General features: G+C 41.9%; 1 protein-coding gene across 3 annotated transcripts in view; it reads right to left on the bottom strand.

Annotated features, from left to right (window-relative positions):
* Window positions 1-6,447: 6,447 nt before the first annotated feature.
* The window catches only part of MTPN (myotrophin), a 133,400-nt gene continuing 113,464 nt past the window's right edge, over window positions 6,448-26,383 (bottom strand). For 2 of the 3 annotated variants that reach the window (XM_060414889.1, XM_060414890.1), the window contains one exon: window positions 6,448-6,643. In XM_060414889.1, the coding sequence (XP_060270872.1) occupies window positions 6,492-6,643 (152 nt within the window). In that variant the 3' untranslated portion in view covers window positions 6,448-6,491. Of the gene's footprint in view, window positions 6,644-13,556; window positions 13,574-26,383 lie in introns of those variants that run through there. The other variant, XM_060414891.1, reaches the window with a different exon arrangement.

Here is a 26,383-nt window from a genome sequence, read left to right on the forward strand (position 1 = left end):
GTTTTGCCAAGAAAATGCACTGGTCATAGCAAACACCCTCTTCCAACAACACAAGAGAAGACTCTACACATGGACATCACCAGATGGTCAACACTGAAATCAGAATGATTATATTCTTTGCAGCCAAAGATGGAGAAGCTCTATACAGTCAACAAAAACAAGACCGGGAGCTAGCTGTGGCTCAGATCATGAACTCCTTATTGCCAAATTCAGACTTAAATTGAAGAAAGTAGGAAAACCGCTAGACCATTCAGGTATGACCTAAATCAAATCCCTTATGATATACAGTGGAAGTGAGAAATAGATTTAAGGGTCTACATCTGATAGATAGAGTGCCTGATGAACTACGGAATGAGGTTCATGGCATTGTACAGGAGACAGGGATCAAGACCATCCCCATGGAAAAGAAATGCAAAAAAGCAAAATGGCTGTCTGGGGAGGCCTTACAAATAGCTGTGAAAAGAAGAGAGGTGAAACTCAAAGGAGAAAAGGAAAGATATAAGCATCTGAATGCAGAGTTCCAAAGAATAGCAAGAAGAGATAAGAAAGCCTTCTTCAGCAATTAATGCAGAGAAATAGAGGAAAACAACAGAATGGGAAAGACTAGAGATCTCTTCAAGAAAATTAGAGATACCAAGGGAACATTTCATGCAAAGATGGGCTCGATAAAGGACAGAAATGGTATGGACCTAACAGAAGCAGAAGATATTAAGAAGAGGTGGCAAGAATACACAGAAGAACTGAACAAAAAAGATCTTCACGACCCAGATAATCATGATGTGATCACTAATCTAGAGCCAGACATCTTGGAATGTGAAGTCAAGCGGGCCTTAGAAAGCACCACTACAAACAAAGCTAGTGGAGGTGATGGAATTCCAGTGGAGCTGTTTCAAATCCTGAAAGATGATGCTGTGAAAGTGCTGCACTCAATATGCCAGCAAATTTGGAAAACTCAGCAGTGCCCGCAGGACTGGAAAAGGTCAGTTTTCATTCCAATCCCAAAGAAAGGCAATGCCAAAGAATGCTCAAACTACCGCACAATTGCACTCATCTCACATGCTAGTAAAGGAATGCTCAAAATTCTCCAAGCCAGACTTCAGCAATACGTGAACTGTGAACTCCCTGATGTTCAACCTGGTTTTAGAAAAGGCAGAGGAACCAGAGATCAAATTGCCAACATCCGCTGGATCATGGAAAAAGCAAGAGAGTTCCAGAAAAACATCTATTTCTGCTTTATTGACTATGCCAAAGCCTTTGACTGTGTGGATCACAATAAACTGTGGAAAATTCTGAAAGAGATGGGAATACCAGACCACCTAACCTGCCTCTTGAGAAATCTGTATGCAGGTCAGGGGGCAACAGTTAGAACTGGACATGGAACAACAGACTGGTTCCAAATAGGAAAAGGAGTACGTCAAGGCTGTATATTGTCACCCTGCTTTTTTAACTTATATGCAGAGTACATCATGAGAAATGCTGGGCTGGAAGAAGCACAAGCTGGAATCAAGATTGCCAGGAGAAATATCAATCACCTCAGATATGCAGATGACACCACCCTTATGGCAGAAAGTGAAGAGGAGCTAAAAAGCCTCTTGATGAAAGTGAAAGAGGAGAGTGAAGAAGTTGGCTTAAAGCTCAACATTCAGAAAACGAAGATCATGGCATCAGGTCCCATCACTTCATGGGAAATAGATGGGGAAACAGTGGAAACAGTGTCAGAGTTTATTTTTTTGGGCTCCCAAATCACTGCAGATGGTGATTGCAGCCATGAAATTAAAAGACGCTTACTCCTTGGAAGAAAAGTTATGACCAACCTAGATAGTATATTCAAAAGCAGAGACATTACTTTGCCGACTAAGGTCCATCTAGTCAAGGCTATGGTTTTTCCTGTGGTTATGTATGGATGTGAGAGTTGGACTGTGAAGAAGGCTGAGCGCTGAAGAATTGATGCATTTGAACTGTGGTGTTAGAGAAGACTCTTGAGGGTCCCTTGGACTGCAAGGAGATCCAACCAGTCCATTCTGAAGGACATCAGCCCTGGGATTTCTTTGGAAGGAATGATGCTAAAGCTGAAGCTCCAGTACTTTGGCCACCTCATGCGAAGAGTTGACTCATTGGAAAAGACTCTGATGCTGGGAGAGATTGTGGGCAGGAGGAGAGGGGGACGACTGAGGATGAGATGGCTGGATGGCATCACTGACTCGATGGATGTGAGTCTGAGTGAACTCCAGGAGATGGTGGTGGACAGGGAGGCCTGGCGTGCTGTGATTCATGGGGTTGCAAAGAGTCGGAGATGACTGAGCAACTGAACTGAAAGGCGGGGGCTTCTACTGAGAGTGAAAGTTGCTCAGTCGTATCCAACTCTTTGCGACCCCATGGACTACCAAGTCCATGGGAATGCTCCAGACCAGAATACTGGAGTGGGTAGCCATTCCCTTTATTCCTCTGACCAGGGGATCTTCCCAACCGAGGGATCGAACCCGAGTCTCCTGCATTGCAGGCGGTTTCTTTACAGTCTGAGCCTCCAGGGGAGCCCTGAGAGTATCCACTGTAAATTGTCCCCAGACCTTTCAGGGATTTTCATGGGGCAGTTGGGCCACCAAGAAGCCATTTGAAAAGGGTATGAAACCAAAAATTAATATTTAAAGTGGAACTTTGCTCTTTCTTTGGAACTCCCTATTCCAGACTTGTCACCCTGGGGAGACAGGTAGGGTGGGTCCCTGGCACTATTGCAGTGAGTGTACTCACATCATCAGCGTGTGATTTTCTCTAAAGAAATCAGAATCTTCAAACTGAACACAGTGAAGTGTGTTCTAGGGATTCTTCAAAGCATTGCCACTCATAAGGGCAACTCTTTAAAGATAGTGGAAATAAAGGAAAGGACACAGATTTCCTCAATAAGGATCAAAGCTTTTTGATTGCAATCCTGTTAAACTCTCCGGTGCTAATTACTGCCTGGATGTATTCAGCCGCGAAGCCCCTGAAGTTTGCCAGCTTGAGCGTGAGGTACTCCATTTTAATGTTTCAAAACCTCTTAAATAACCACAAAAGCAACTGTTTATCTCAATCTTCCCTTCAAACACCTGCTTACTGATACTTGATTGTGTGTTTTGAGGCTTGTGATTGAGTCTAACACCTGGCTGATGAGGCTGACGTTGGGTCATGTTTTGAAACACAATCTTACTATTTCGTGTGTCATTCCAGACTGCAGTGCATACCTCCAAACTCATGTTGTTTTTAAAAGATAACTGTTAGAGAGTAATAGCTTGTTTTCATTGAAACAAAACGCTTACAGTCTGATGCGGCTTTGTTCTTTAAAACAGTGGGTTTCAAAGTGTGGTGCTGGTGATGCCGGTGGGTGAAGGGGGCAGGGGACCTACCTTGAATTCCTACAAGACTTACTGAATCAGAATCTCTGTTGTGGGGCCCTGGATTGACATTTTGAACTCATTCCCTATGTTGAGAAATGCTGCTTTAAGAGAAGGAAGCTTTCAATTGCGTCCTCAGTAGGAACTTTCTGGGTAGAAGCTTCTGGTTCTTTACCTGTGAAATGTCTCTGAACTAGAGCCAAGTGGTTTCTGGCTGTTCCCTTGGAGAGCGCCAAGCGTTCGTGGGAGCCCTCACCTTGCTCCTTGATGGGCAGTGGCCCTGAGCTCGAGGGTCTGAGAGGGGAGGAGATGTGCCCTTGGGCCTGTGATGGGCACCTGCTTCCCCCTTTTGTTTACAAACGAGACAACAGAGGCCAAGGAAAGTAACAGGACTGACTGAAGGCCACTCAGGGCAGAGCTGAGGCTAGAGCCTGGGATCACAGTCCCTGCCTCTTATTCCCTGGCCATGCAGTGAGGCCTCTGTAAGGGGCTAGGCTCCTCCAGGACCCCTCCCCATCCTTTCCCCCAGCTCAGTGCCCAGGAGGCTGACCTGCTTAGCCCACATCTGGAGCATCCTACTCTCTGTCTTCCGGCTGGGTTTGCAAGACAGAAAGAAGCCTATGGATGGATGTGGCTGGCCTGAGGGCACCCGTCAGTCTGGAGAAGGGAAGAACCTGTCCAGCCCTCCCAGTTTGCCAGGACTGAAGGGTTTCCCAGGACTTGGGACTTTCAGTGCTAAAATCTGGATAGTCCCAGGGAAACTGGAGTGGAGGAACACTGTTAAAATTTGACTAGAGAAATGCTTGAGCAGGCTCAGGGCTGTGGTTAATAATCATGGAGGTGTAATTTTTGTTGCCATTTAAAAAATAGCCACATACTTAATTTTTTTTTTTTTATTAAAAAATGAGAGTCTGACCTCTCCTTGATTATCAGGGATGGGGCACAGTTCTCAAGGTGCTAGCCGACTATGTTCTGCTTTTGCCTGGTTAAGTAGTAAAGTCATTCTTTCCTTCTCCTCCATAAAGAAGAGAGTCTGTAATGGAAAATTAAAACATTTTAAAGGGGTATGTTGCTGAGTTAGTCTTTCCCACTCTTGACCTCTGTCAGTTTTCTTTTCAGAGGCAGTTGTGGCCAGTTTCTTTGTGTATACTTCCAAAGGTATTTTGTGCACATTTAAGGGCATAAATGTATCGTGTAAAACATCCAAATGGTAGCATACTGTGTTCTTTACCTTGCTTTTCTTACTTAACAGATTTGAGATTGTTCTTCAATAGGTAACAGCTGCCACACTCTTTTTAGGGGCTGTATAGTATTCCTTCATCTGGATGTATTGTCTTTTATAAATGTATCAAGCCACCTACTAATAGGCTTTCAGTTTGCTTCTAATTAAGTGCCATTATTAATATAAATAATGCTGCAATGAATATCCTCAAATGTCTGGGTCAAAGGGAATGTGCATTTAAAACAATGAAGTGTTGGTTGCTCAGTCACGTCTGACTCTTTGTGACCCCATGGACGGTGGTCCTCCATGCTCCTCTCCTCACAGATTTCTCCAGGCAAGAATACTGGAGTGGGTAGCCATTTACTTCTCCAGGGGATCTTCCTGACCCAGGGATCAAACTCGCATCTTCTGTGTCTCCTGCATTAGAGGCAGATTCTTTACCCACTAAGCCATCAGGGAAGCCAAGGCTGAACCAGTTTACACTGCTCCCATCAGGACAGATGATGGACAGGAGTCGATGGACATGCGTCTGAGCAGACTCCAGGAGATGGTGAAGGACAGGGAAGCCTGGCATGCTGCAGTCCATGGGGTCGAAGAGAGTCAGCCACAACTGAGCAACTGAACAACAACATCAGTACAGAAAAGTGCCAGCAGTGCCTCCTGCAATTCAGCTATGGTCAAGGCTTGGTTAAGCAAATGTTAATTTCTGCTGGTAAGTCAGATCTTCTCCATTTTACTTCCTTACTGGTCTCTTTCCGACTACCCAGGCAAAGCTATCCTCTCGCCAGAGCCATTTCCTGCCTCTTTTGCTGAGTCAGCTCATTAGCTTTAATTGTCTTCAAAATGATCTCCAGCTGTGTCATTCTTTCCAGACCTGCAGAGTTTTGGGAAATGCTGTCAAAGCCTAGGGGTGTGTCTGGAGGGGTAGAGCGAGGTCTGTGCAACTGGTAGCCAGAGTTGGCAACTGGAGAGTAAATCAGCATCTTTTTTTTGCTCTGAAAATAGGTCAGATCCACAAAGGCAGTGAGGAGCCACAGAGCTTCATGCCAGGGCAGTCATACCAGGGTTCAGGCACTTTTTTTTAAACATCCAGAACTACATGTGGGTGCATGGGACATGTTTGTGGGACAGTTGGATTTCCTGATCCCAACATATACCATCCCCACCTCTCATCTCCACATATTCTATATATGCGGAGAACTAGAGGTGACCCTCTCAGATCTTCTCCCACCAGTAGTATGTGTGTGAGGGGGGGACAGGGGATCAGATCATATCAGAATTTGAGAGCTAGCTGTTACGTTTTTAGGAGTTTTGTGGCCTGCTTTGTTAAATATAGCCATTATTAAAAATTATATAAGTGTCTAAGTAAGTGTATTAAAAAACAAAGGTGATACTCAAAACACATCACTGCCTAATTATGGCACACATTTTATTTGTGCTTTTGAGTTTTTTAAGATGATTGTATCTGTCGACAAAAAATTAATCAATAGTTGATCTATCTAAGAAAGACATGGAAAATTTTGTTCAAGCCAGATAGGATTATAACCTGGGAACAGCCTCTCAGAAAACTCAGAACAGTTTCACTTGCTAAAAGGCTAAAACAGTTCTACAACTTTTTGAGACTGAGTGCCCTAGGTATATTAAATGACAGATTATTGACAGTTTGCACAGTCCAGATTTAAGAGACAAAGCAAGTAGCGAGTCACAGGTCATCACGACTCTTCACAAGATTTAGAAGGAATGTTATCTCCTGGGGAGTTGTGAGGCTTGTGAGATTAAGAAAGAATGTTATCTCCTAGGGAGGTCTGGTTAACGCAGATGTACGACACACGGTAAAGAGGAAGGAGGAGGCCCAAACAGGCAAAGAGAACTTTTATGTTCCACTTTTTCTTGTCTTGCCATCATATGCGAGTTTTATTCCATCGTCTCGCCACAGTGGAAATACTATGCGATAGCCCCTGGGTTTCTCCTCTCCTTGGCGGTTGGTGCTGTCGTGTTGGAAGCTTGAAACCGTCCACATCAGGCGTATGTGCACCGAGGAGCCTGGCAAGCGCTAGAAATCAGTGCACGGTTTATTGTTTTGTTGTTTGTCTAGATTTAAGAAAGTCAAGGAGAAAATATTAATAATGCAGATTAAACTTTAAAGTCTGGAATGACTAGAGGTGAGGGTGAAGAGGATTTAGCTCAAAGAACACAATTTGTACAAGAGTGAATTTATCAGTGGATGTTATATATAATGACAATACATGTATTGGGGGAAAGAGCAGACTGAAATGCAACTCCATTCGTCGGATCATGGTTCAAATGCAACAGTGGTTTGACTACAGATTCAAGAGCGTCCTGGGAGGAAAAATCAACTGTACAGGCTCTGTAGTAAAGACAGTTGTATATGTCATTACTATCTGTAAATCATGTATTATAAATATATGTGATGTGTATCAGTAAAATTTACAATAGCCTTGTGTGTGTGTGTATGTGTATGTATATATACACATACACATAGATTCACTTTTTTTTGGAGAGCTGTTTTTTAAGTATTTACCTACACACCACCATCTCCAGCTTCAGAATTCTGTGACTATACCTTAAGTTTATGCAGTTATCTCAAAAGAAATCCATTTTCATATCTCAAAAGAAATCCTGCCATCTCATCCTGCTATTTCATTTTCATTAGTCCCCTTTTCATGCAGTGGGGATAAGATGCTGTTTGGTTCCTTTCCCAAGGAGTAAACCTGAGGCTGAAGAGTGCCTTCACCTGGACCTCTGTGTTGACTAACATGGGGAAATAGGCAGGGTGCTGGGGAGCAGGCTGGCTTGGAGCCAGGCCCTTTCTGCTGAACCTTCTTTCTGTCCAATGGCCAGGAGTCTTGGGCATTTTCCTAACTCAGGGGTTGGCAACCCTTATGAGTTAGCAAGCCAAGTCCTCATTTATTCTAAGGTGGCGTGTGCCAGGAATACATTCTAACTTTTAAAAGTTCTCCCTGTTAATCCAGATTCTGGCCAAAGTCATTGTACAGAAGAATTCTTTTATTAAGACAAAGCCCATGGAAACAGAAGATCCGAAATATGCAACATCTTTAAAATTTGACGTGAACTGTTGTCATTTTGTTCCCCACCTGAGGGAGATTTTCGTCTTGCCCCATGTGACTTGAGCAGAAGAGCACGTTCCTTGCATTAATGCCCCAAGTCAATGCTTCAGGGCCTCCGAGAAGCTGGGCTGGCAATTCAAGGGCCGAGTGAATGGTAGGCGTCAGGGCTGCCCCTGGGCATGTATCTGGAACTGGGACAGAGGAGCTTGCGATATGTCTTCTACTTGGTATGTCACCCAGAATTCAAGGCAATCAAGAGCTGCTACTTCTGCTTACGTGAAGGTTAGAGAGACTTACTATACAGATCAAGACCCTTCAGAACCAAGTTTGAAAAGCAGGCTTGAACAAGAGACTGGGTTTTAGCTAGGACCTCAACCCCAATCACATTCCAAACTACAGCCTGGTGAAGCCCCTGCAACTGCTTTTTGCCTTCACTGAACACTGGGCATCTCTGCTTGGACCAGCTCTGCTGCTGGCCCAGGAAGTGACTGCAGATGGTGACTGCAGCCATGAAGTTAAAAGACACTTACTCCTTGGATGTAAAAAGCTATGACAAACCTAGACAGAGTATTAAAAGGAAGAGACATTACTTTTCCGACAAAGGTCCATTTAGTTTCCTGGTGGCTCAGACAATTAAGAATCCACCTGCGATGCCAGAGACCTAGGTTCGATCCCTGGGTCAGGAAGAGCCCCTGGAGAAGGGAATTGGCTACTCACTCCAATATTCTTGCCTGGAGAATCGCATGGGCAGAGGAGCCTGGTGGGCTACAGTCCATGGGGTCACAAAGAGTCGACACAACTGAATGGCTAACAGAGCACACTTTAGGGGCTTCCATGGTGGCTTGGATAGTAAAGAATCTGCCTGCAATCCAGGAGACCCAGGTTCAATCCTTGGGTCAGGAAGATCCCCTGGAGAAGGGAATGGCAACCCACTCTAGTATTCTTGCCTGGAGAATTCCATTTTCATGATGATGAACTCATTTTATTGGCTGAGCTGCCCCCTGAAATAGCTATGATTATCCCCATCATGGAGTCAAGCCACTGAGGCCTAAAGGGCTCAAGGTTGCATAGCTACTAAGGGGCAGGGTTGGACTTGGCCCCAGTTTTCCTTACGCCTCACCTGCTGCTCTGTGGACAGCATCATGGTAATGTGGTCATACCTGATGACAATGGTATGTGCTGCTATGATGAAGCGTTACCCAAGAGCCAGGATCCTTGCTGGACAGTCCTGCACCCTCTGGGTTAGCAGAGCGCTGCAGAGCTCTGTCTTGCCTTTGGAGCCAGATTGGGTGAGTCTGGATCCCCTGAAGGTGGCAAGGAGCTCTCAGCAAGAACAGTCCTGGATTGATTTCCAGCCCCACCTGGCCTATAGCTTTCTCACTTACTCTCTACCCAGGATATCTCTCCTTCCCTGCTGGTCATGGAACCTCTCAGAGGCAAGGCAAAAGCATTTGATGAAGTGGTCACAACCCTCCAAGAGGAGGCCAGGGGGAGGAATTCACAACCACCCTGACCCTGAGGTCTGGGAGACAAATGACTTCTGTGTCAGACAAATGGGAGTGTCAAGTTATTCCAGCCTGATGAGGTTACAGCTCAGAGGATCACAAGGAATCAATTCCTCTAGAAGAGGAAAAAAAGAGCTGGCACAGGAGCCCTGCAGGGCCCTTTGCCCAAGGTAATGTGGGGTCACAGGCTGGAAGATTCCAGGTGATGACGGGGTGGGTGAGAGGGAACTGCCATGTGAAACAAGCCCAAGATATAGTAGTAATGGGCCCAGGGCAAGTCAGGAAGGTTCACAGACGGAAGCAAGACTGATGACTGAGAGGCACCAGCTTCTGGGTCTCGTCTGTCTGTCCAGACACAGCAAAGGAGAGATTGGAGGAGTTTGGACTCTCAAAAGGGAGCAGTAGAAAGACAGAGGGGGCCAGAGAGAGGCAAGAGAAGACACTGAGGCACTTCACTCGGTCCCAAAATTCAAGGAGCCTTGAGTCTCAGAACTCAAGATGAACAGTATTTCAAGGTAATACTTTGAATCACAAAAATTAAAATTAATGCAGATACAATCTGTGGTGAACAAAATACCAAAATTTTAAAGAAAGGCTGAATGGAGCATGTTGGAGCCTTAGGAAGAGGAGCAAATCAATAATATTGGTCCTGTCTTCAAAATTTTGCCATTTTGTCCATCATGTATTTTTTTTTTTTGCATTTTTGCATTTTTTTGTTTTGATGAAGCATATAACACAAAATGTACCATTTAAACCATTTTCATGTGTACAGCTCAGTAGTACTGAATGCATTCACTCTTAATTCAACCACCATGATCTCTAGAACATCCTTCATTTTCCCAAACTGAAATTCTGTATCATAAACACTAATTCCCCATCCTCCTCCCCTTGCAGCCACTGTTCTGCTTTCTGTCTCTAGCATTAGACTGCTCCTGGACTCCTGTAGGCGGAATCCCACAGTACATGTCTTTTATGACGAGCTTATTTTATTTAGCATAATGTTCTCAAGGTTCATCCATGTTGTAGCAAGTGTCAGAATTCAGCTCAGTTCAGTTCAGTTGCTCAGTCGTGTCCAACGCTTTGTGACCCCATGGACTGCAGCACACCAGGCCTCCCTGTCCATCGCCAACTCCTGGAGTTTACTCAAACTCATGTCCATTGAGTCAGTGATGCCATCCAACCATCTCATCCTCTGTTGTCCCCTTCTCCTCCTGCCGTCAATCTTTCCCTGCATCTGGGTCTTTTCAGATGAGTCAGTTCTTTGCATCAGGTGGCCAAAGGATTGGAGTTTCAGCTTCAGTATCAGTCCTTCCAATGAATATTCAGGACTAGTTTCCTTTAGGATGGACTGGTTGGATCTCCTTGCAGTTCAAGGGACTCTCAAGAGGCTTTTCCAACACCACAGTTCAAAAGCATCAATTCTTTGGCACTCAGCTTTCTTTATAGACCAACTCTCACATCCACACATGACCACTGGAAAAACCATAGCCTTGACTAGATGGACCTTTCTTGGTAAAGTAATGTCTCTACTTTTTAATATGCTGTCTAGGTTGGTCATAACTTTCCTTCCAAGGAGTAAGCGTCTTTTAATTTCATGGCTGCAGTTACCACCTGCAGTGATTTTGGAGCCCCCCCCAAATAAAGTCTGTCACTGTTTCCACTGATTCCCCATCTATTTGCCATGAAGTGATGAGATCAGATGCCATGATCTTAGTTTTCTGAATGTTGAGTTTTAAGCCAACTTTTTCTTTTTTTTAAATATAAATTTATTAATTTTAATTGGAGGTTAATTACTTTACAATATTGTATTGGTTTTGCCATACATCAACATGAATCTGCCACAGGTGTTCCCCATCCTGAGCCCCTCTCCCTCCTCCCTCCCCGTACCATCCCTCTGGGTCATCTCAGTGCACCAGCCCCAAGCATCCAGTATCATGTATCGAACCTGGACTTAAGCCAACTTTTTCATCCTCCTTTTTCACTTTCATCAAGAGGCTCTAGTTCTTCGCTTTCTGCCATAAGGGTGGTGTCATCTGTATATCTGAGGTTACTGATATTTCTCCGGGAAATCTTGATTCCAGCTTGTGCTTCCTTCAGCTCAGCATTTCTCATGATGTACTCTGCATATAAGTTGAATAAGCAGGATGACAATATACAGCTTTGATGTACTCCTTTCCTGATTTGGAACCAGTCTGTTATTCCATGTCCAGTTCTAACTGTTGCTTCCTGACCTGCATACAGATTTCTCAAGAGGCAGGTCAGGTGGTCTGTATTCCCATCTCTTGAAGACTTTTCCACAGTTTATTGTGATCCACACAGTCAAAGGCTTTGACATAGTCAATAAAGCAGAAATTGATGTTTTTCTGGAACTCTCTTGCTTTTTCGATGATCCAGCGGATATTGGCAATTTGATCTCTGGTTCCTCTGCCTTTTCTAAATCCAGCTTGAACATCAGGGAGTTCACAGTTCACGTATTGCTGAAGTCTGGCTTGGAGAATTTTGAGCATTACTTTACTAGCATGTGAGATGAGCGCAATTGTGTGGTAGTTTGAGCATTCTTTGACATTGCCTTTCTTTGGGATTGGAATGAAAACTGACTTTTCCAGTCCTGTGGCCACTGCTGAGTTTTCCAAATTTGCTGGCATATTGAGTGCAACACTTTCACAGCATCATCTTTCAGGATTTGAAATAGCTCAACTGGAATTCCATCACCTCCACTAGCTTTGTTCGTAGTGATGCTTCCTAAGGCCCACTTGGCTTCGCATTCCAAGAAGTCTGGCTCTAGACTGATGATCACACCATCGTGATTATCTGGGTCATAAAGATCTTTTTTGTATAGTTCTTCTGTGTATTCTGTGTCAGAGTTTCCTTCCTTAAAAACATTTTTTTTTTATTACGTTTGGCTGTGCTGTGTCTTCATTGGTATGCATGAGTTTTCTCTAGCTGTGTCTAGCAGGAGCCACTCTCCAGGTGCACTGTTGGGCTTTGAGCTGTGATAGCACATGCTCTAGGCACCTGGGCTCGGTACTTGTGTTCCATGGGCTTAGTTGCCCTGTGGCATGTGGTATCTTCCTGGACCAGAGATCAAACCCATTGTCCCTGCATTGGCAGGCAGATTTTTAACCATTGGACCACCAGGGAAGTCCCAGAATTCCCTTCATTTTAAAGGTTTAATAATATTCCATTTTGTGTATATATCACATTTTTATTATTCATTCATCCATTTGGGTTGTTTCTACTTCAGCTATTGTGAACAGTGCTGTGATGAATATGGGGATATGAGTATTCAAGTCTCCATTTTAATTCCTTTTGTGTATATACCCAGAAGTGGAATTACTGAATGATATAGTAATTCTATGTTTAATTTTTTCATGAACCACTAAATTATTCCTATAGTAGCTTTTACATTAATTTCCATTTTTAAAAAATATTGCATTAGAATTTTATTTATCTGAAACACAGAATTTTTCAGGACCCGTTTCAGTCTAGTCCTGGCCCTAGAAGTGCAATCCTAATTCCCAGTTATTCCTCCATGGCACTGAATGGAGCCACAAAGCTCTTTTCCAGAACTCTGGAAGGACCCTTTGGCCGGCCTGTCATTTAGTGTTTTGCCCTTATTTGGGAAGATGGTGTTTTGGGTGGTTTTTCTGGCTGTGAGACCAGGTAACATAGACCCAGCTGTTAACCTTGTGGCACTGGCCAGATCTGTGAAGGTTGGCCAGCATTGGGGTGTGGTCTGTGACAAAGAGATATCATTCCACTAGATGGGATCCTAATTGTTCTGAGCAGGAATTGTGCCTGCTGCCTCTTCTGATCCTAAATTTCATTAGTGGCACTTAATTCTACATGGTCCCCGTGGTTTGCTTATCTTTTCAAGTGAGTTTCTCTTTTATTAAATATATCAACAATGTTTTGATCACTTTCTCCAATTTTTTTTTTTGTTAAAATTTTTTGTTTTATATAGAAGTATAGTTAATTACCAATGCTGTGTTAGTTTCAGGTACACAGCAAAGTGATTCAGTTAAACTTTCGGTTATATCTGTATCTATTCTTTTTCAAATTCTCTTCCCAGTTAGGTTATTACAGAGTGTTGAGCAGTTCCCTATGCTGTATAGTAGGATGTGGTTGGTTATCTATTTTAAGTACATGTCAGTCCCAGACTCCCAATCTATTCCTAACCCCCCACCAGCCCTTCCTCCCCCGGTAACCATATATTTGTTTTCTAAGTCTCCGAGTCTGTTTTATAAATAAGTTCATTTGTATCATTTTTTTCTAGATTCCTCCAGTTGTTTTGTTTTGCTTCCATTATTGGTAAAAAGAGCAGCCTCTCTCTGGAATAAAACATGACCCGTCTTCTGGCACAACACCACTGGACGGCCCAAGCACATTCTGGAATTACAGAAAGAAAAGTTTATCTGAGAAAGAAAATGGCTCTTTCCCTCGTTCCCGAGAGGAACGTGGACGTGCTCACTGATGTCCATGATCCCTGAGTCCCCTGGGAACAGATGGCGCGTTAGGAAGCTCTAGACAGGTGCTCACCATTTGTTTCTGGGAGTTCTTCCCAACACGGCAACTCACTCTTTGGCTCTTTGGCTGATTAGAGTAAAGGTGGGGTTTCCAGGTAGCGGTTTCCGTCCCCATTTTGAAAGCCCCCTTACCCCCTCAGTGTGCTCTATGACGCCTGGTGGACGGTCTCCTTTGTCCTGACCTCATGCCAGGGCTTGCTTACTGCTCGTCTCCCACCCAGTGGCTTTCTCTGTGTCTCTCACTTGGCTGAAAACTGGGTGGTGGCGGTGGTTCAGTTGCTAAGTTGTGTCTGACTCTTCGCAACCCCCATGGACTGCCACATGCCAGCCTTCCCCGTCCTTCATGATCTCCTGGAGTCTGTCACTGTTTCCATTATTATTTTTTTTTCCTGTCTATTGGCCAGGAAGTGATGGGATTGGATGCCATAATCCAATTAGTTTTTTGAATGTTGAGCTCTAAGCCTGCTTTTTTACTCTTTTCTTTCATTTTCATCAAGAGGCTCTTTAGTTTCTCTTAGCTTTTTGCCATTAGAGTAATGCAGTCTACGTATGTGAAGTTATTGATATTTCTCCTAGCAATCTTGATTCCAGCTTGTGATTCATCTAGCTTGGCATTTCACATGATGTACTGTGCATACAAGTTAAATAAGCAGGGTGACAACATACAGCCTTGACATACTCCTTTCCCAATTTTGAAGCAGTCTGTTGTTTCATGTCTGGTTCTAAACTGTTGTTTCTTGACCTGCATACAGGTTTCTCAGGAAGCAGATGAGGTGGTCTGGTATTCCCATCTCTTTCAGAATTTTCCACAGTTTATTGTGATCCACACAGTCAAAGGCTTTAGCATAGTCAATGAAGCAGAAGTAGATGTTTTTCTGGAATTTCATTGCTTTCTCTATGATCCAATGAATGTTAGCAATTTGGTCTCTGGTTCCTCTGCTTTTTCTAAGCCCATCTTGTACACCTGGAAGTTCTTAGTTCACGTACTGTTGACGCCTGAAAGTAAAAATCACTCAGTTTTGGCCGACTGTTTGCAACCTCATGGACTATATAGTCCATGGAATTCTCCAGGCCAGAATACTAGAGTGGGTAGCCATTCCCTTCTCCAGGGGATCTTCCCAACCCAGGGGTTGAACGCATGTCTCTGGCATTGCAGGCAGATTCTTGACCAGCTGAGCCACAAGGGAAGCCCAAGAATACTGGGATGGGCAGCCTATCCCTTCTCTAGCAGATCTTCCCAACCCAGGAGGATCGCTTGTATTGCAGGCGGATTCTTTACCAACTGAGCTATCAGGGAAGGATTTTGAGCATTACCTTGCTAGCATGTGAAATAAGCACAATTGTACAGTAGTTAAACTGGATAGGGAATGGATATGAGTGCACTGAGTGACATTTTCTCATTGACTTGAGGGTGGCTAAATATGAGCCAATCAATAGCTTTGTGCCTCAGTTTCTCCAATGGTTCAGCATTAACATCCAACTTCTTACCACCTTTTGTCTTTATTGGGAACAGTACCTTTGATACAAGAGGAGGGGATGCTGGTTAAATATAAGAGTGTATGTAGGCTTTCGTGGTGGCTTAGATGGTAAAGAACTTGCTGCAGTGCAGGAGACCCAGGTTCAGTCCCTGGGTCAGGAAGATCCCTGGGAGAAGGGAATTGGCTACTGACTCCAATATTCTTGCCTGGAGAATTCCAAGGACAGAGGAGCCTGGCGGGCTACAGTCCATGGGGGTCACAAAGAGTCGGACGTGACTCAGGGACTAACGCTTTCACTTTCGTGCCTGGCTGACTGCATGTATTAACTACAAGTAATGATGGACCTCTTACTATGCACCTAGCATCCTTCTGGACACAAAAGATAGAGACTTGATTAAACGTGGCTAGGGCACAGTTGGGAATGTAGACAAGTAGAAAGATATGATGAGGGGATATGTTTTGAATCGTGGCTGCTACAGCTCAGCAAACGGTGGTTCTTATTTCTATACTCCTCCCCCTATTCCCATCATCATCTCCATGCACTGAGCTAGGCTTGGGGATACAAAGAAGAAGAAGCTGTAATTCCTTCCCTTAATTTTCTGATGACCTGGAGGGTAAGGTAGATGTGTGAATAACAATTTGTGTGTGTATGAGTTTAAGGCTGTTCTACCCACCTGCCTTCTCGGTTGCTCCTCACAATAACCTTTTAATAGATTGCGAAACAAAAGCTCTTGGCAGTCACGTGATTTATTTTAGCCATGCCAATAGTAAAAGCAAAACCAGAATTCAAGCCCAGGACATTTTGATGCCAAAGTCTGAGCTGGTCTGTCTTAACAGAGTTGATGGCCCATGTTTGTCAACTGAATATTCATTCATGGGACGTATGTGAATATTTCCAGAATAGGCAGAACAGGGTGCACAAGAGGTGCTTAAAAGATTTTAAAAGAATATCTGGATTTTTTTCCCTCCTGCAATGTGTGTATAAAGGAAAGGGAGAGAAAACAGCAGCTAAAAAACATATTCTGTGAATCAGTAGCAGGGAAAGACATAGACTCAAAGGCTCTAGATTTTGGAATGACTTGAATTGCCAGATGATGATTTCAGAACTGACAGTTGAAAACTTTTTTTTCTGTTTTGATGGTTTGAGTCTATTGTCCTTACTTTTAGCTTATACTCTACAAGATAATCTCCTCTTTGTTTTGTATTAAGGACTTGTATTTGGGTGAGTGACAGGGAAGCCGAGGTGGGCAGACAGCAGAGAGGCAAGGATAGGAAAGAGCTGGTGGCTCCTTTCCTTTCTTAAGAGTATTTGACGAAAGCTGCGCACCCTCTGGCTGTCTTGTCTGTCCAGGGCCTCATAAAATAGGTTAGCAAATTCTGGAGTAACAGTCTTTCCACTCAAAGGAAAACTGCTTTTTTTATATTGTAAAAAATAACCTATGTTCCTTGAAAAAAAAAAAAAAGACAAAGAGAGGTATAAAGAAAACAAATATCATTTCTTATTCTGTTGCCATGAGACGCACACATACTGTACCCACACATTATAAAAATGGAATCATACTGGTAATAGACACCACTTGGGCGCATGCTTGCATATGTGTACAATAATTTTTCTTATGCTGGGAACATCCCAATAATCAGTGTTGAGTGAGTCTCATATAAACATAAAATAACATGTTTATGTTATTTGCTGAACCAAAGCTGATTGGTTTTGATATAGACATCTCAGCCAATCTAGACCAACTTTAAAACTTTGGAAATTTTTTTCTGCTGAGGTCTCCAAAACTATGCGGGTTTCTGACCTTTCTTTGTTTTCACTTGTCTTATTCTTTCTTCACCCATGAAATAGCCCAGCGTATTTCCAGTAAACTCCCTTCTCCCTCCTCATCCCTCCTCCCATCACTTCCCCTTCCCTTCCTTCTTCGGTCTCTGAGCTTATGCTGCTAGAATCAGCTCCTCTTGCTTACAACCTGAAGAAATTTAATAAATACAACATTATATTGGCTGCTCTGTAACGTTTTGCACTTAATAACATGTTATAGGCATTTTCCCATGTCAATAAATGTAAAGTCAAAGATTCATGTGTAATGGCAGCATGGTGTTCCACTATATAGATGGACCACAACTTGTGGAACTAAAATGAAATAGTTTTCAGCTGTCAATTCTGAATTTATTATCTAGGGACTAAAAGTTACTATTTTGGCTTTTATAGCTATACTGCTATACAAACATTATTGTATATGCATCTGTTTGTACTTATTTCATTATTTATTTCCTTATGACAAATTCCAGAAATGAAATGAATAGGTCAAAGTGTTTTTACATTTTCAAATATTATACATATTACCCAGATTGCTCTCCAGAAAAGTTGCACCAGTTTCAGTTCAGTTCAGTTCAGTCGCTCAGTCGTGTCTGACTCTTTGCGACCCCATGAATCGCAGCAGGCCAGGCCTCCCTGTCCATCACCAACTCCCGGAGTTCACTCAGATTCACGTCCATCGAGTCAGTGATGCCATCCAGCCATCTCATCCTCGGTCATCCCCTTCTCCTCCTGCCCCCAATCCCTCCCAGCATCAGAGTCTTTTCCAATGAGTCAACTCGTTGCATGAGGTGGCCAAAGTACTGGAGTTTCAGCTTTAGCATCATTCCTTCCAAAGAAATCCCAGGGCTGATCTCCTTCGGAATGGACTGGTTGTATCTCCTCGCAGTCCAAGGGACTCTCAAGAGTCTTCTCCAACACCACAGTTCAAAAGCATCAATTCTTTGGCGCTCAGCCTTCTTCACATTATCAATAATAGAATTTGAGAAACCAGAGTAGGTATCACAATTCTTCCCATTCATTGATAAGCTTTTGAGAAATTACTCAAAAGATGGCAATATGATTTATACTTTGTGTACAATATTTCTCCTGAAGAAGTTTCAAGGAGAACAAGAGCTATAAAGAAGATTCAAAACTCACCCCAAATCCAGTATCAATTTGCGTCAACTTCCTTTCCAATATCTCTTTATGCACAGATAAATAGAATATATATATAACTTTAGATAAATAGGAAATTATCTTTAAGAAATAAAATATAGAAAATATCAGAAATAGTCAGTGTAGATAACCCTTCCCAACCCTTCTCTCTCATTAGTGGTAGCCACTGTCTTTACTGTGGTATTAATACTTCTAATGCTTGTTTCTAAACCATAATTATAGGTGTATAACCATAAGTAATATATGCTGTTATTTTACCTATTTAAAAATTTTATATAAATTATATGCTGTATCACACGGCAATTTGGTTTGCTCATCCAACACTGTTTCTGAGATTTATCTGTGTTGACAGATGGAGCTCCAATGCATTCCTTTTAACTACTATAGACTATTCTGTTGTTTTAGCTTATTCCAAGTTCTAAAAAAGTCTGTTTTCTATTATTTATTGATACTTAGAAACTCTTTGTATATTGTGTATACTTGTTATTCATATTGCAGATGTTTTTCCCATGTATAGTCTATCTTTTCACTGTATTTTGTTTTTATTTGAACAAGTTCATTGCATTCTAATGTAAAATCTGTGAATGTTTTTCTTCATGATTTATTTTGTCTTATTTTGCTATATTTTCTTCTGAAAGTTTCAACAGTTTGTTTTTCACATGTAGGTTTTTAAATCCATCTGAAGTTGACTTTTGTGAATAGTCGCAAAAGTGACTTTAGATGACTAGTTGTCCCAGCTCCTACTGGTTAGTCCATCTTATCCCCATTGATCGGAAGAGCCAGGCCTATCACGTGTCAGGTCTGTGTCTGTACTTCTATTTGTTCTGTTGGTCTAGCTCATATCTCACTGTTTTAATTACTATAATTTTATAAGTCTGATATCTGATAGAGTAAATCTTTCCTACTATTTTTTTCAAAACAATCCTAACTATACTGGCCCATTGTATTTTCTTGTGAATTTTAGAAAGAACTTATCTAATTCTATGATTTTGATTGAATTGTGTTGCACAGAATTGACATCTTTAAGATATTGAGTCCGTTAATAAGCGTGGTTAATATATCTCTGTAATTAGGAATTTTATGTTTGCTGACTATACATCATGATTTTTTTCATTTCATATATATTTTGTTATATGTCTTCCCACTAAGGATCTTACCATTTTTATGACTGCTTAAATGAAATCCTGTTTCAAATGAATATTTTCTAATTTGTTATTGGTGTATCTATCGGAAAGCCATTGATCTTACACCCAATATTAAAGTGAATTTTCCCACTAAATATCATTGAGTATACATAGATTCTATTTTATTTTCTTAACAATCTTAACATCTGCAAACAAAGATAGTTTTTTCTTCCTTTCCAGTTCTTATTCTGTTTCTTGCAAGAATATCTTTTAAGGATGCCTTCTTGCATTAGCTGGAACCTACAGTCAGTACTGAATGACAGATGTGATAATGGAATCATTGTGCTACTCCTGACCTAAATGGACTTTGTGACTTTAAGGGGTTTTATTTTCAATTTTTAATTTTTATTTTTTTAGCTTTTAAATCTTGTTAATTTAAAATTTTGACTAATTAATTTATTTAAAGCTCTGAATTGCCCTCTAAGAACAACCTAAACTGTACCCAGAGCTTTTAAAATGAATGATTTTCATTGCAGTTCAGGTCAAAATATTTTACTGTTTCATTGATAATTCTCTGTGTAATCTATGCATGATTTAAGAGTACATTTCAAGTTTTTAAACGTAAGAGCTGTAATTTTTAAAAAATTATATTTTGGGCCTTGAAAGAAGTCTCGGGACATATAACAGTCTTGAGATTACAAGGAGCGTGCTTTCCTGACCAGTGCGATTAAACTAAAAATCAACCACGAAAACAATAGCAAAAAAGGACTTAAAATCCTTTATATTTGGAAATCAAGAACACTCTCCTGAATAATTCATGCATACAAAATAATCAGAGTGAAAATTTAAAAATATTTTGAACTGGATTTTAATGAAAGTTTGGCAGATCAAACTTGTGGATGCAGCTGAAGCCTTGCTTTAAGGAGAGTTTCTAGCACTAAAACGCCGGTTTTAAAAAAGAAGCCTAAGAAGTAATAAGCTGTATCAGCCACCTCCAGAAGCTGAAAGCAGCAGTGGTGGCAACAAATACCAGTATTCACTAATGATATCTGTAGGGTCATCTTCAATGAAGATTCATGTTTGTTTATTTTCATGCTGTCTTCTCATCTAGTTTTATGATTATTGCTGATGCTTTCCATCTGATCTATCAGGTTCCTATCCAGAATCAAGTCTTATGATGGTATTTTGGGGTTCCTGCTCCATAGAAATGTTGGGGATGATACAGATGAAACAGCTTAATTCCCAGTCTTGAGGTTCTGGCTTTGTCCCAGGCAGCAGGTTGATGACAGTTTCTCAGCTTCTTTTCACAGGCAGTAAACCCTCATCTCCTCCATCCCCAGGTCCCTTCCCCAGTCCTGGTTCCAACAGTGAATGTGAGGCCAGCCCCTTCTGCTATGGCCTGAACGTTTGTGCCCCTCGCCAAAGTCCTATGTTGAAGTGTAGCCACTGGTGTGACTTTCTTGGAGATGGGCCCTCCAAGTAGCAGGTTAAGTGAGGTCCGAGGGGTGGAGCTCTTACAAGAGGAGATGCCAGGGCACGCTCTCCCATCTCTTTCCTTCTCTCTGCTTGCACAGAGGAGGGGGTCCTGTGAGGACACGTGAGAAGGTGGCTAATTCAAGGCAGGAAGAGAGTTCTCAGCAGAAACTGAACCCCTATTGGATTTTGATGTGGGACTTCCAGCCTCTAGAACAAAGTGGCCTTCTGTTGTTCAAGCTGCCCAGTCTCTGGTACTTTGTTATGGAGCCTGGGCAGGCTGACACACCTTCCTTCAGAGTGACCAAACCATTTGCTGCCCTTGCCTGCTTTGTGGCTCAGTAGCCTGTATCCTTTCTTTAGTTCTGATCGTTTTGCCTGAACTGCTCCATGGAGATGCTTATTTTTAAGTCCAACTATGACTTGCAGGTTTTTTTGTTTGTTTCATATATTTTATCAACTGTGAGGTGAGCTCAGAGTATGGACATACTGTTTAAGATCCTTCATGTGGGGACTTCCGTAGTGGTCCAGTGGTTAAGAATCTACCTTCCAATGCAGGAGATGTGAGTTCGATCCCTGGTCAGGGAACTAAAATCCCACACACCATGGAGGAACTGAGATGCCAGCTAAGATCTGTGCACCACAACCAAAGATCCCGTGTGACACAACTAAGGCCTGGTGCAGACAAATAAATAAATATTTTAAAATATACATGTATACTGGTTTTTAAAAAAGATCCTTCATGTGTTCGAGTAAGAAAGAATCACAAGGAAACAGATGTGCCATTTAATTTTGCCCTAGAAATTAGTAAGGGGCAGTGGCCTGACTACATTGCTCTTTTTCTCTCTTATGGGCACAAGTGTTTGGAATCAGCTAGTTACTCCTTGATAGTGACTGAACAGTCAAGGTTCACTATGGACCTGTATTTCCCAGATCATTCAGGGGGACGGCTCTCAGCCATTCCTTCCCCTTTCTTCACCTCCCAGTCTGTTCATCAAGGCATCTCTCCAACCACAGCTCACTCCAGCTCTTTGTGTGTCTCTTCCCACATTACCACCAACTCCAAGCTCCACCCTCCCAAACACAAGCGGCAAAGTGGCATCTTTATGTACCGAAATGAGATGCAAGTTGAAAAACAGAGCAATAGTGAAGTATTGTTTGTGGATGTGAATGTCTGTGTGTACGTGTGTTTATTTAACATCACTGCCTTTGAAGTGCGAGATGATGTTACTGATGTAGCCCATGTAGGGCAGATGAGCCTGGACATGATATGTGACTGTTGGTTCCCTCCCTCTGCTCACCCATTGGTGCTTCTTAGCTTGTAGATGTAGACTGTTACTTGCAGGCCCTGTAGTCATTTGTGATTCTGCCTTTCAGGCTTAAAGCAGAACTGGAGCTTTTTCTTCACAATACCTTCTTTCTTTCTCAGCACTATTGGATTACATAGTCATGTCTGTGATTTTTAGCCTGTGGCTTTAGAGTTTGACAACCAAAAATCAAATGGAACAAGTGGCTTCAGATAAGATTCTTTTGAGTCCCCAGGGGCTGTGTAAGAAGGTGGAAATGTGACGGACTTTGATGTTGCGCAAATCTTATTTGTCCATCCATTAGCTGTGTGGCCTTGGACAAGGTCTGTGAGCTTAACCTCTGTGAGTTCACCTGTAACATAGGCCTTATACTACACACTTCGCCAGATTAGTGTGAATATTAAATGTATGTCAAGCACCCAGCTTGTGCCTGGGATGCTCAAAGTATGTTATTAATACTTTTCTTCCTCTCCTCCCCTGGCCCTTCAATGGCTAGGCTCCAGACCTCAGCACAGTCACCCCATTGCTCTCACCTCATCTTTCCAGGTGTCAGTGTATGACACGTGCACCCAGAAGCTTGACTGCAGTGATGTCCTCTGTTTGCATTACACCCTGGCTGCCATCTGACAGCTGTTATTCTGGTTGCATGAGTGGTTTGTCTGGTTTGTCCCCATCCTCCCTTCATTAATTCCTTGGCTAAGGAGCCATGCAGTTGTTTATGACAATATTAACTAGGAGAAAGGAAGAGATAAGTTAAAAAAGGCTCAAAGGGAAAAGGGGATTGGGTCAGAACCTGTCGGGAGAGGGTGTGAAACTTGAAATTGCTGAACAAGGGGAACAACCCTTCTCCATGTGAGCAGGCTGACTGAGTAAGTGAGTTTCTGCTCTTACAGAATTAACTGGGTGCATGGTGCGTGGCTTGCTGTTCTGGCAAGTTTAAACCCTGGGGAAACTACAGAAAAGCTGGACTCTGTCCTTGACACGATCCCCTCTCCTCGGTTTGTGACCTTCCCTCCTCCCCCTTGTGCTGTACTCTGTGGAACCCCAATAGGCCTGGCTTCCTGGCTTCTCATAAAATTTACCTCTTCTTCCCTCAAACTGAGTAACTTCTCTCGGTACCCAGTTGTCCTACTTGCCACAGAGGACGTAGATCTGAGAAATCAATTCACAACTAGGTTTCTTTCTATAGTGTTGTTTGTAAACTCTTCCAGAGGCATTTGCATTTTAAAAGAACTGCTTCTAAATGGAATGATACATTTCACTGGGCTATTCCGTACTAATCGTAAAAAGAATTAGGAGTATGCTGTGATTGCTTTAAAAAGGTTGCATTAATAGGAAAACAGTGTAAAGCTTGGAAGAGGTGTAAATCCCAGCCTGACTCCTTTGGGATCAGACACTTCCCTTAGAGTTGTTACATATGGTCTTAGATTCCTTGCTGTAAGAAACACCTAGACATAATGGGATACATCTGGATCAATGAAGAGTAAAGAGAGATTCGGCAAGGCCTGGAGAACTGCCGCCTGCTCCTGTGAAAGATAGACTAGTTCAATAACGTATTGCCAAGAGGCAGGGCTAAGACCCTTGGGTGAAATGTATAGGAAGATTTTTTTTCCCCAGTGAAAAAGATGGTTGTTCTTTGAATCAGAAGAGCCCAGAGGTGCTATGGACTGTGAGAAGGAGGAGCTTTCAAGGAGGTTCTAGCCCACATGAGTAATCTGATCCATTCTCCTTCCTGGCTTTTCCAGCCCAAACTGTCAAAAGCTCTCCATAAGCGAAATCCTGGAGATAAGCCTGTGGGTGGTGTAACTTTTTCTAGTAGGGAAGATTCCCAGGGATTTATATCATTTACTCCAGGCAAGTGCAAGGCTGAGCCTTGAACAGGGCTGGTCTTATCTGGAAGAGGGAAAAGAAGTGACTGCCAGGGGCAAGGATTACTTATTCCCCACGTTCACATAACAACCCAGCTGTGGGAAATGGACATTTCATTTATTTGTTGTGATGGCAACTCTGTAGACTCCCAAATGTTTATGAGTATGAATCATTTTTATTTCATCTCTGTGGGCTTAGTCTCTAGCAAGATAAGGAGGCATCTTGCTCAAAGATGTGCTGTTTAAGTGATGGAATAAATTTAAAATTTTTGAGGGTCAAGTTATTTTTACTTTTGACTCCAGACAAGCTCTCTCTTCCAAAGAAACCTAATCTGAAAGGTTTATATAAGGTATTCAAGGTTCTTTGGATCTTATGCAAACCTGAGTCAGTCTTACTCAGGTGAGTCTGTAGGTATAGTAGAGCTTTGAGAATTACATTTTCTATAAACTAGCAAGAAATGAGAGAAAACAGTACTTGATATGCACTTGGGACTCTTACAGTCTAGAAACTTAGAAGTCAGTGTTGTTTTATGGGCAATATTTCAAGCTCCATATAAACAATTGTGTTCTTTTCCTACTTCTTTCTTGTTAGAGTTATTTCTTTCAAGAATTGAAATTGAAATTTATCCATTATTTACCAGAATTAAGCTTTCTGAAGTGCTCGTCGGCCTTTCCTGATGGCTCAGCAGTAAAGAATCTGCCTGCCCATGCAGCAGACAGGGGCTTGATCCCTGGGTCAGGAAGATCCCCTAGAGAAGGAAATGGCAATCCACTCCAGCATTCTTGTCTGGGAAATCCCATGGACAGAAGAACCTGGCGGGCTACATTCCATGGAGTCGCAAAGAATCGGACATGACTTAGCGACTGAGCATGCACGCATGAAGTGCTTATGACTCAAATAAACCAGACAATACGTCACGTAAAATCACATAAAATCAAACATATGGATGTCATTACAGTTAAAATTCCCGCTTGACATTTCTGCTATCCCCAATCCTATAAATAGTACCAACAATACTGAAAATTAAATATATTTTGCAAGTAGCAGAAGTTCTCCCTAATAAATTTTTATGGTGACTTACTGATGGAAATTGAGAATACATAAGGATAAAACAACAGATGCATGAAATCAATATCCCTCATAATGAAAGCTCTTAGCAAGCCAGGAATAGAAAGGAACTTCTACTACCTAATAAAAACCTGTATATTCCTCTACTGAAAAGCCTATACTTCATGATGAAAGACCAAATGCTTTCTCCTTAAGATAAGGAACCAGGCTGATGTCTGTTTGCTCTCACCATTTCTGTTTAATAACCTACTAGAGGTCCTAGTTGGTGTAGTAAGGAAAGTAAAAGAAATAAAAGGCAGACTGATTAGATAAAGAAGTAAAATAGTATTTACTCCCAGGCAGTGTGATCTTTTATGTAGGAAAACCCAAGAATCTAAAAAAAAAAAAGAAAAATCTACTAGAACTAATAACTTGTATTTGCAGGTCAGAAGACTGATAAAAAGGGTAATTGTATTTCTATATACTAACAGTTGGATATTGAGAAAATTTTAAATGTCATTAATAATAGCATCAAAATTATAACACACTTAAGAGCAAATTTGACAAAAGATGTGAAAGGCCTATACACTGAAAACTCTAAAACCGAGATGTCATATAAAAGAGAGATGTTATGTTTATGAATTAGAAGGACCAATATAGTTAAGATGTTGATTCTCCCAAAACTGATTTAGAAATCCAAAGCAAACCTAATTAAAATCCCAGCAGGCTTTTTTTGGGGTAGAAAGTGACAAGGCAATTCTAACAATCGTGAGGAAAGTCAAAGAATATAGAGTAGTTAAAACAACTTTCATAAAGAAGAACAAAGCTGGAGGACTTACCTGACTTCAAACTTTCAAGTATAGTAATACTGTATGGAATTGGCATAAAATAGACAAGTAGACAAGAATCAAGAATACAGAAATAGACTCACACGTATGTCAATACCATATGGTCAATTGATTTTCAGCAAAAGTGCCAAGACAATTCAATTGGGAAAGAGTAATCTTTCCAACAAATAGTGCTAGAAAAATTGGATAGCCATATGCAGAAAACCAAAAAACAATCAAAAAACACCTTAACCCCTACCTGACACAGCCTGTTAAAAGTAACTTGACAGTCATCATAAACCTCAATATAAGAAATGAAATGATAACATTTCCAGAAGAAAACATATGTGAAAATCTTAGTGACTTTGAGTTTGGCAAAGACTTAATAGGACACACATAAAGAAATCAATGAATTGGACATATTTAAGTGAAAAGTCAGTGTTAGTTGCTCAGTAGTGTCTGACTCTTTGTGACCCCATGGACTGTGGACCGCCAGGCTCCTCTGTCCATGGAATTCTTCAGGCAAGAATACTGGATTCTTGAATTCCCTTCACCAGGGGATCTTCCCAAC

The sequence above is a fragment of the Ovis aries genome, chromosome 4 (assembly GCF_016772045.2).
Source record: "Ovis aries strain OAR_USU_Benz2616 breed Rambouillet chromosome 4, ARS-UI_Ramb_v3.0, whole genome shotgun sequence".
NCBI lineage: Eukaryota > Metazoa > Chordata > Mammalia > Artiodactyla > Bovidae > Ovis > Ovis aries.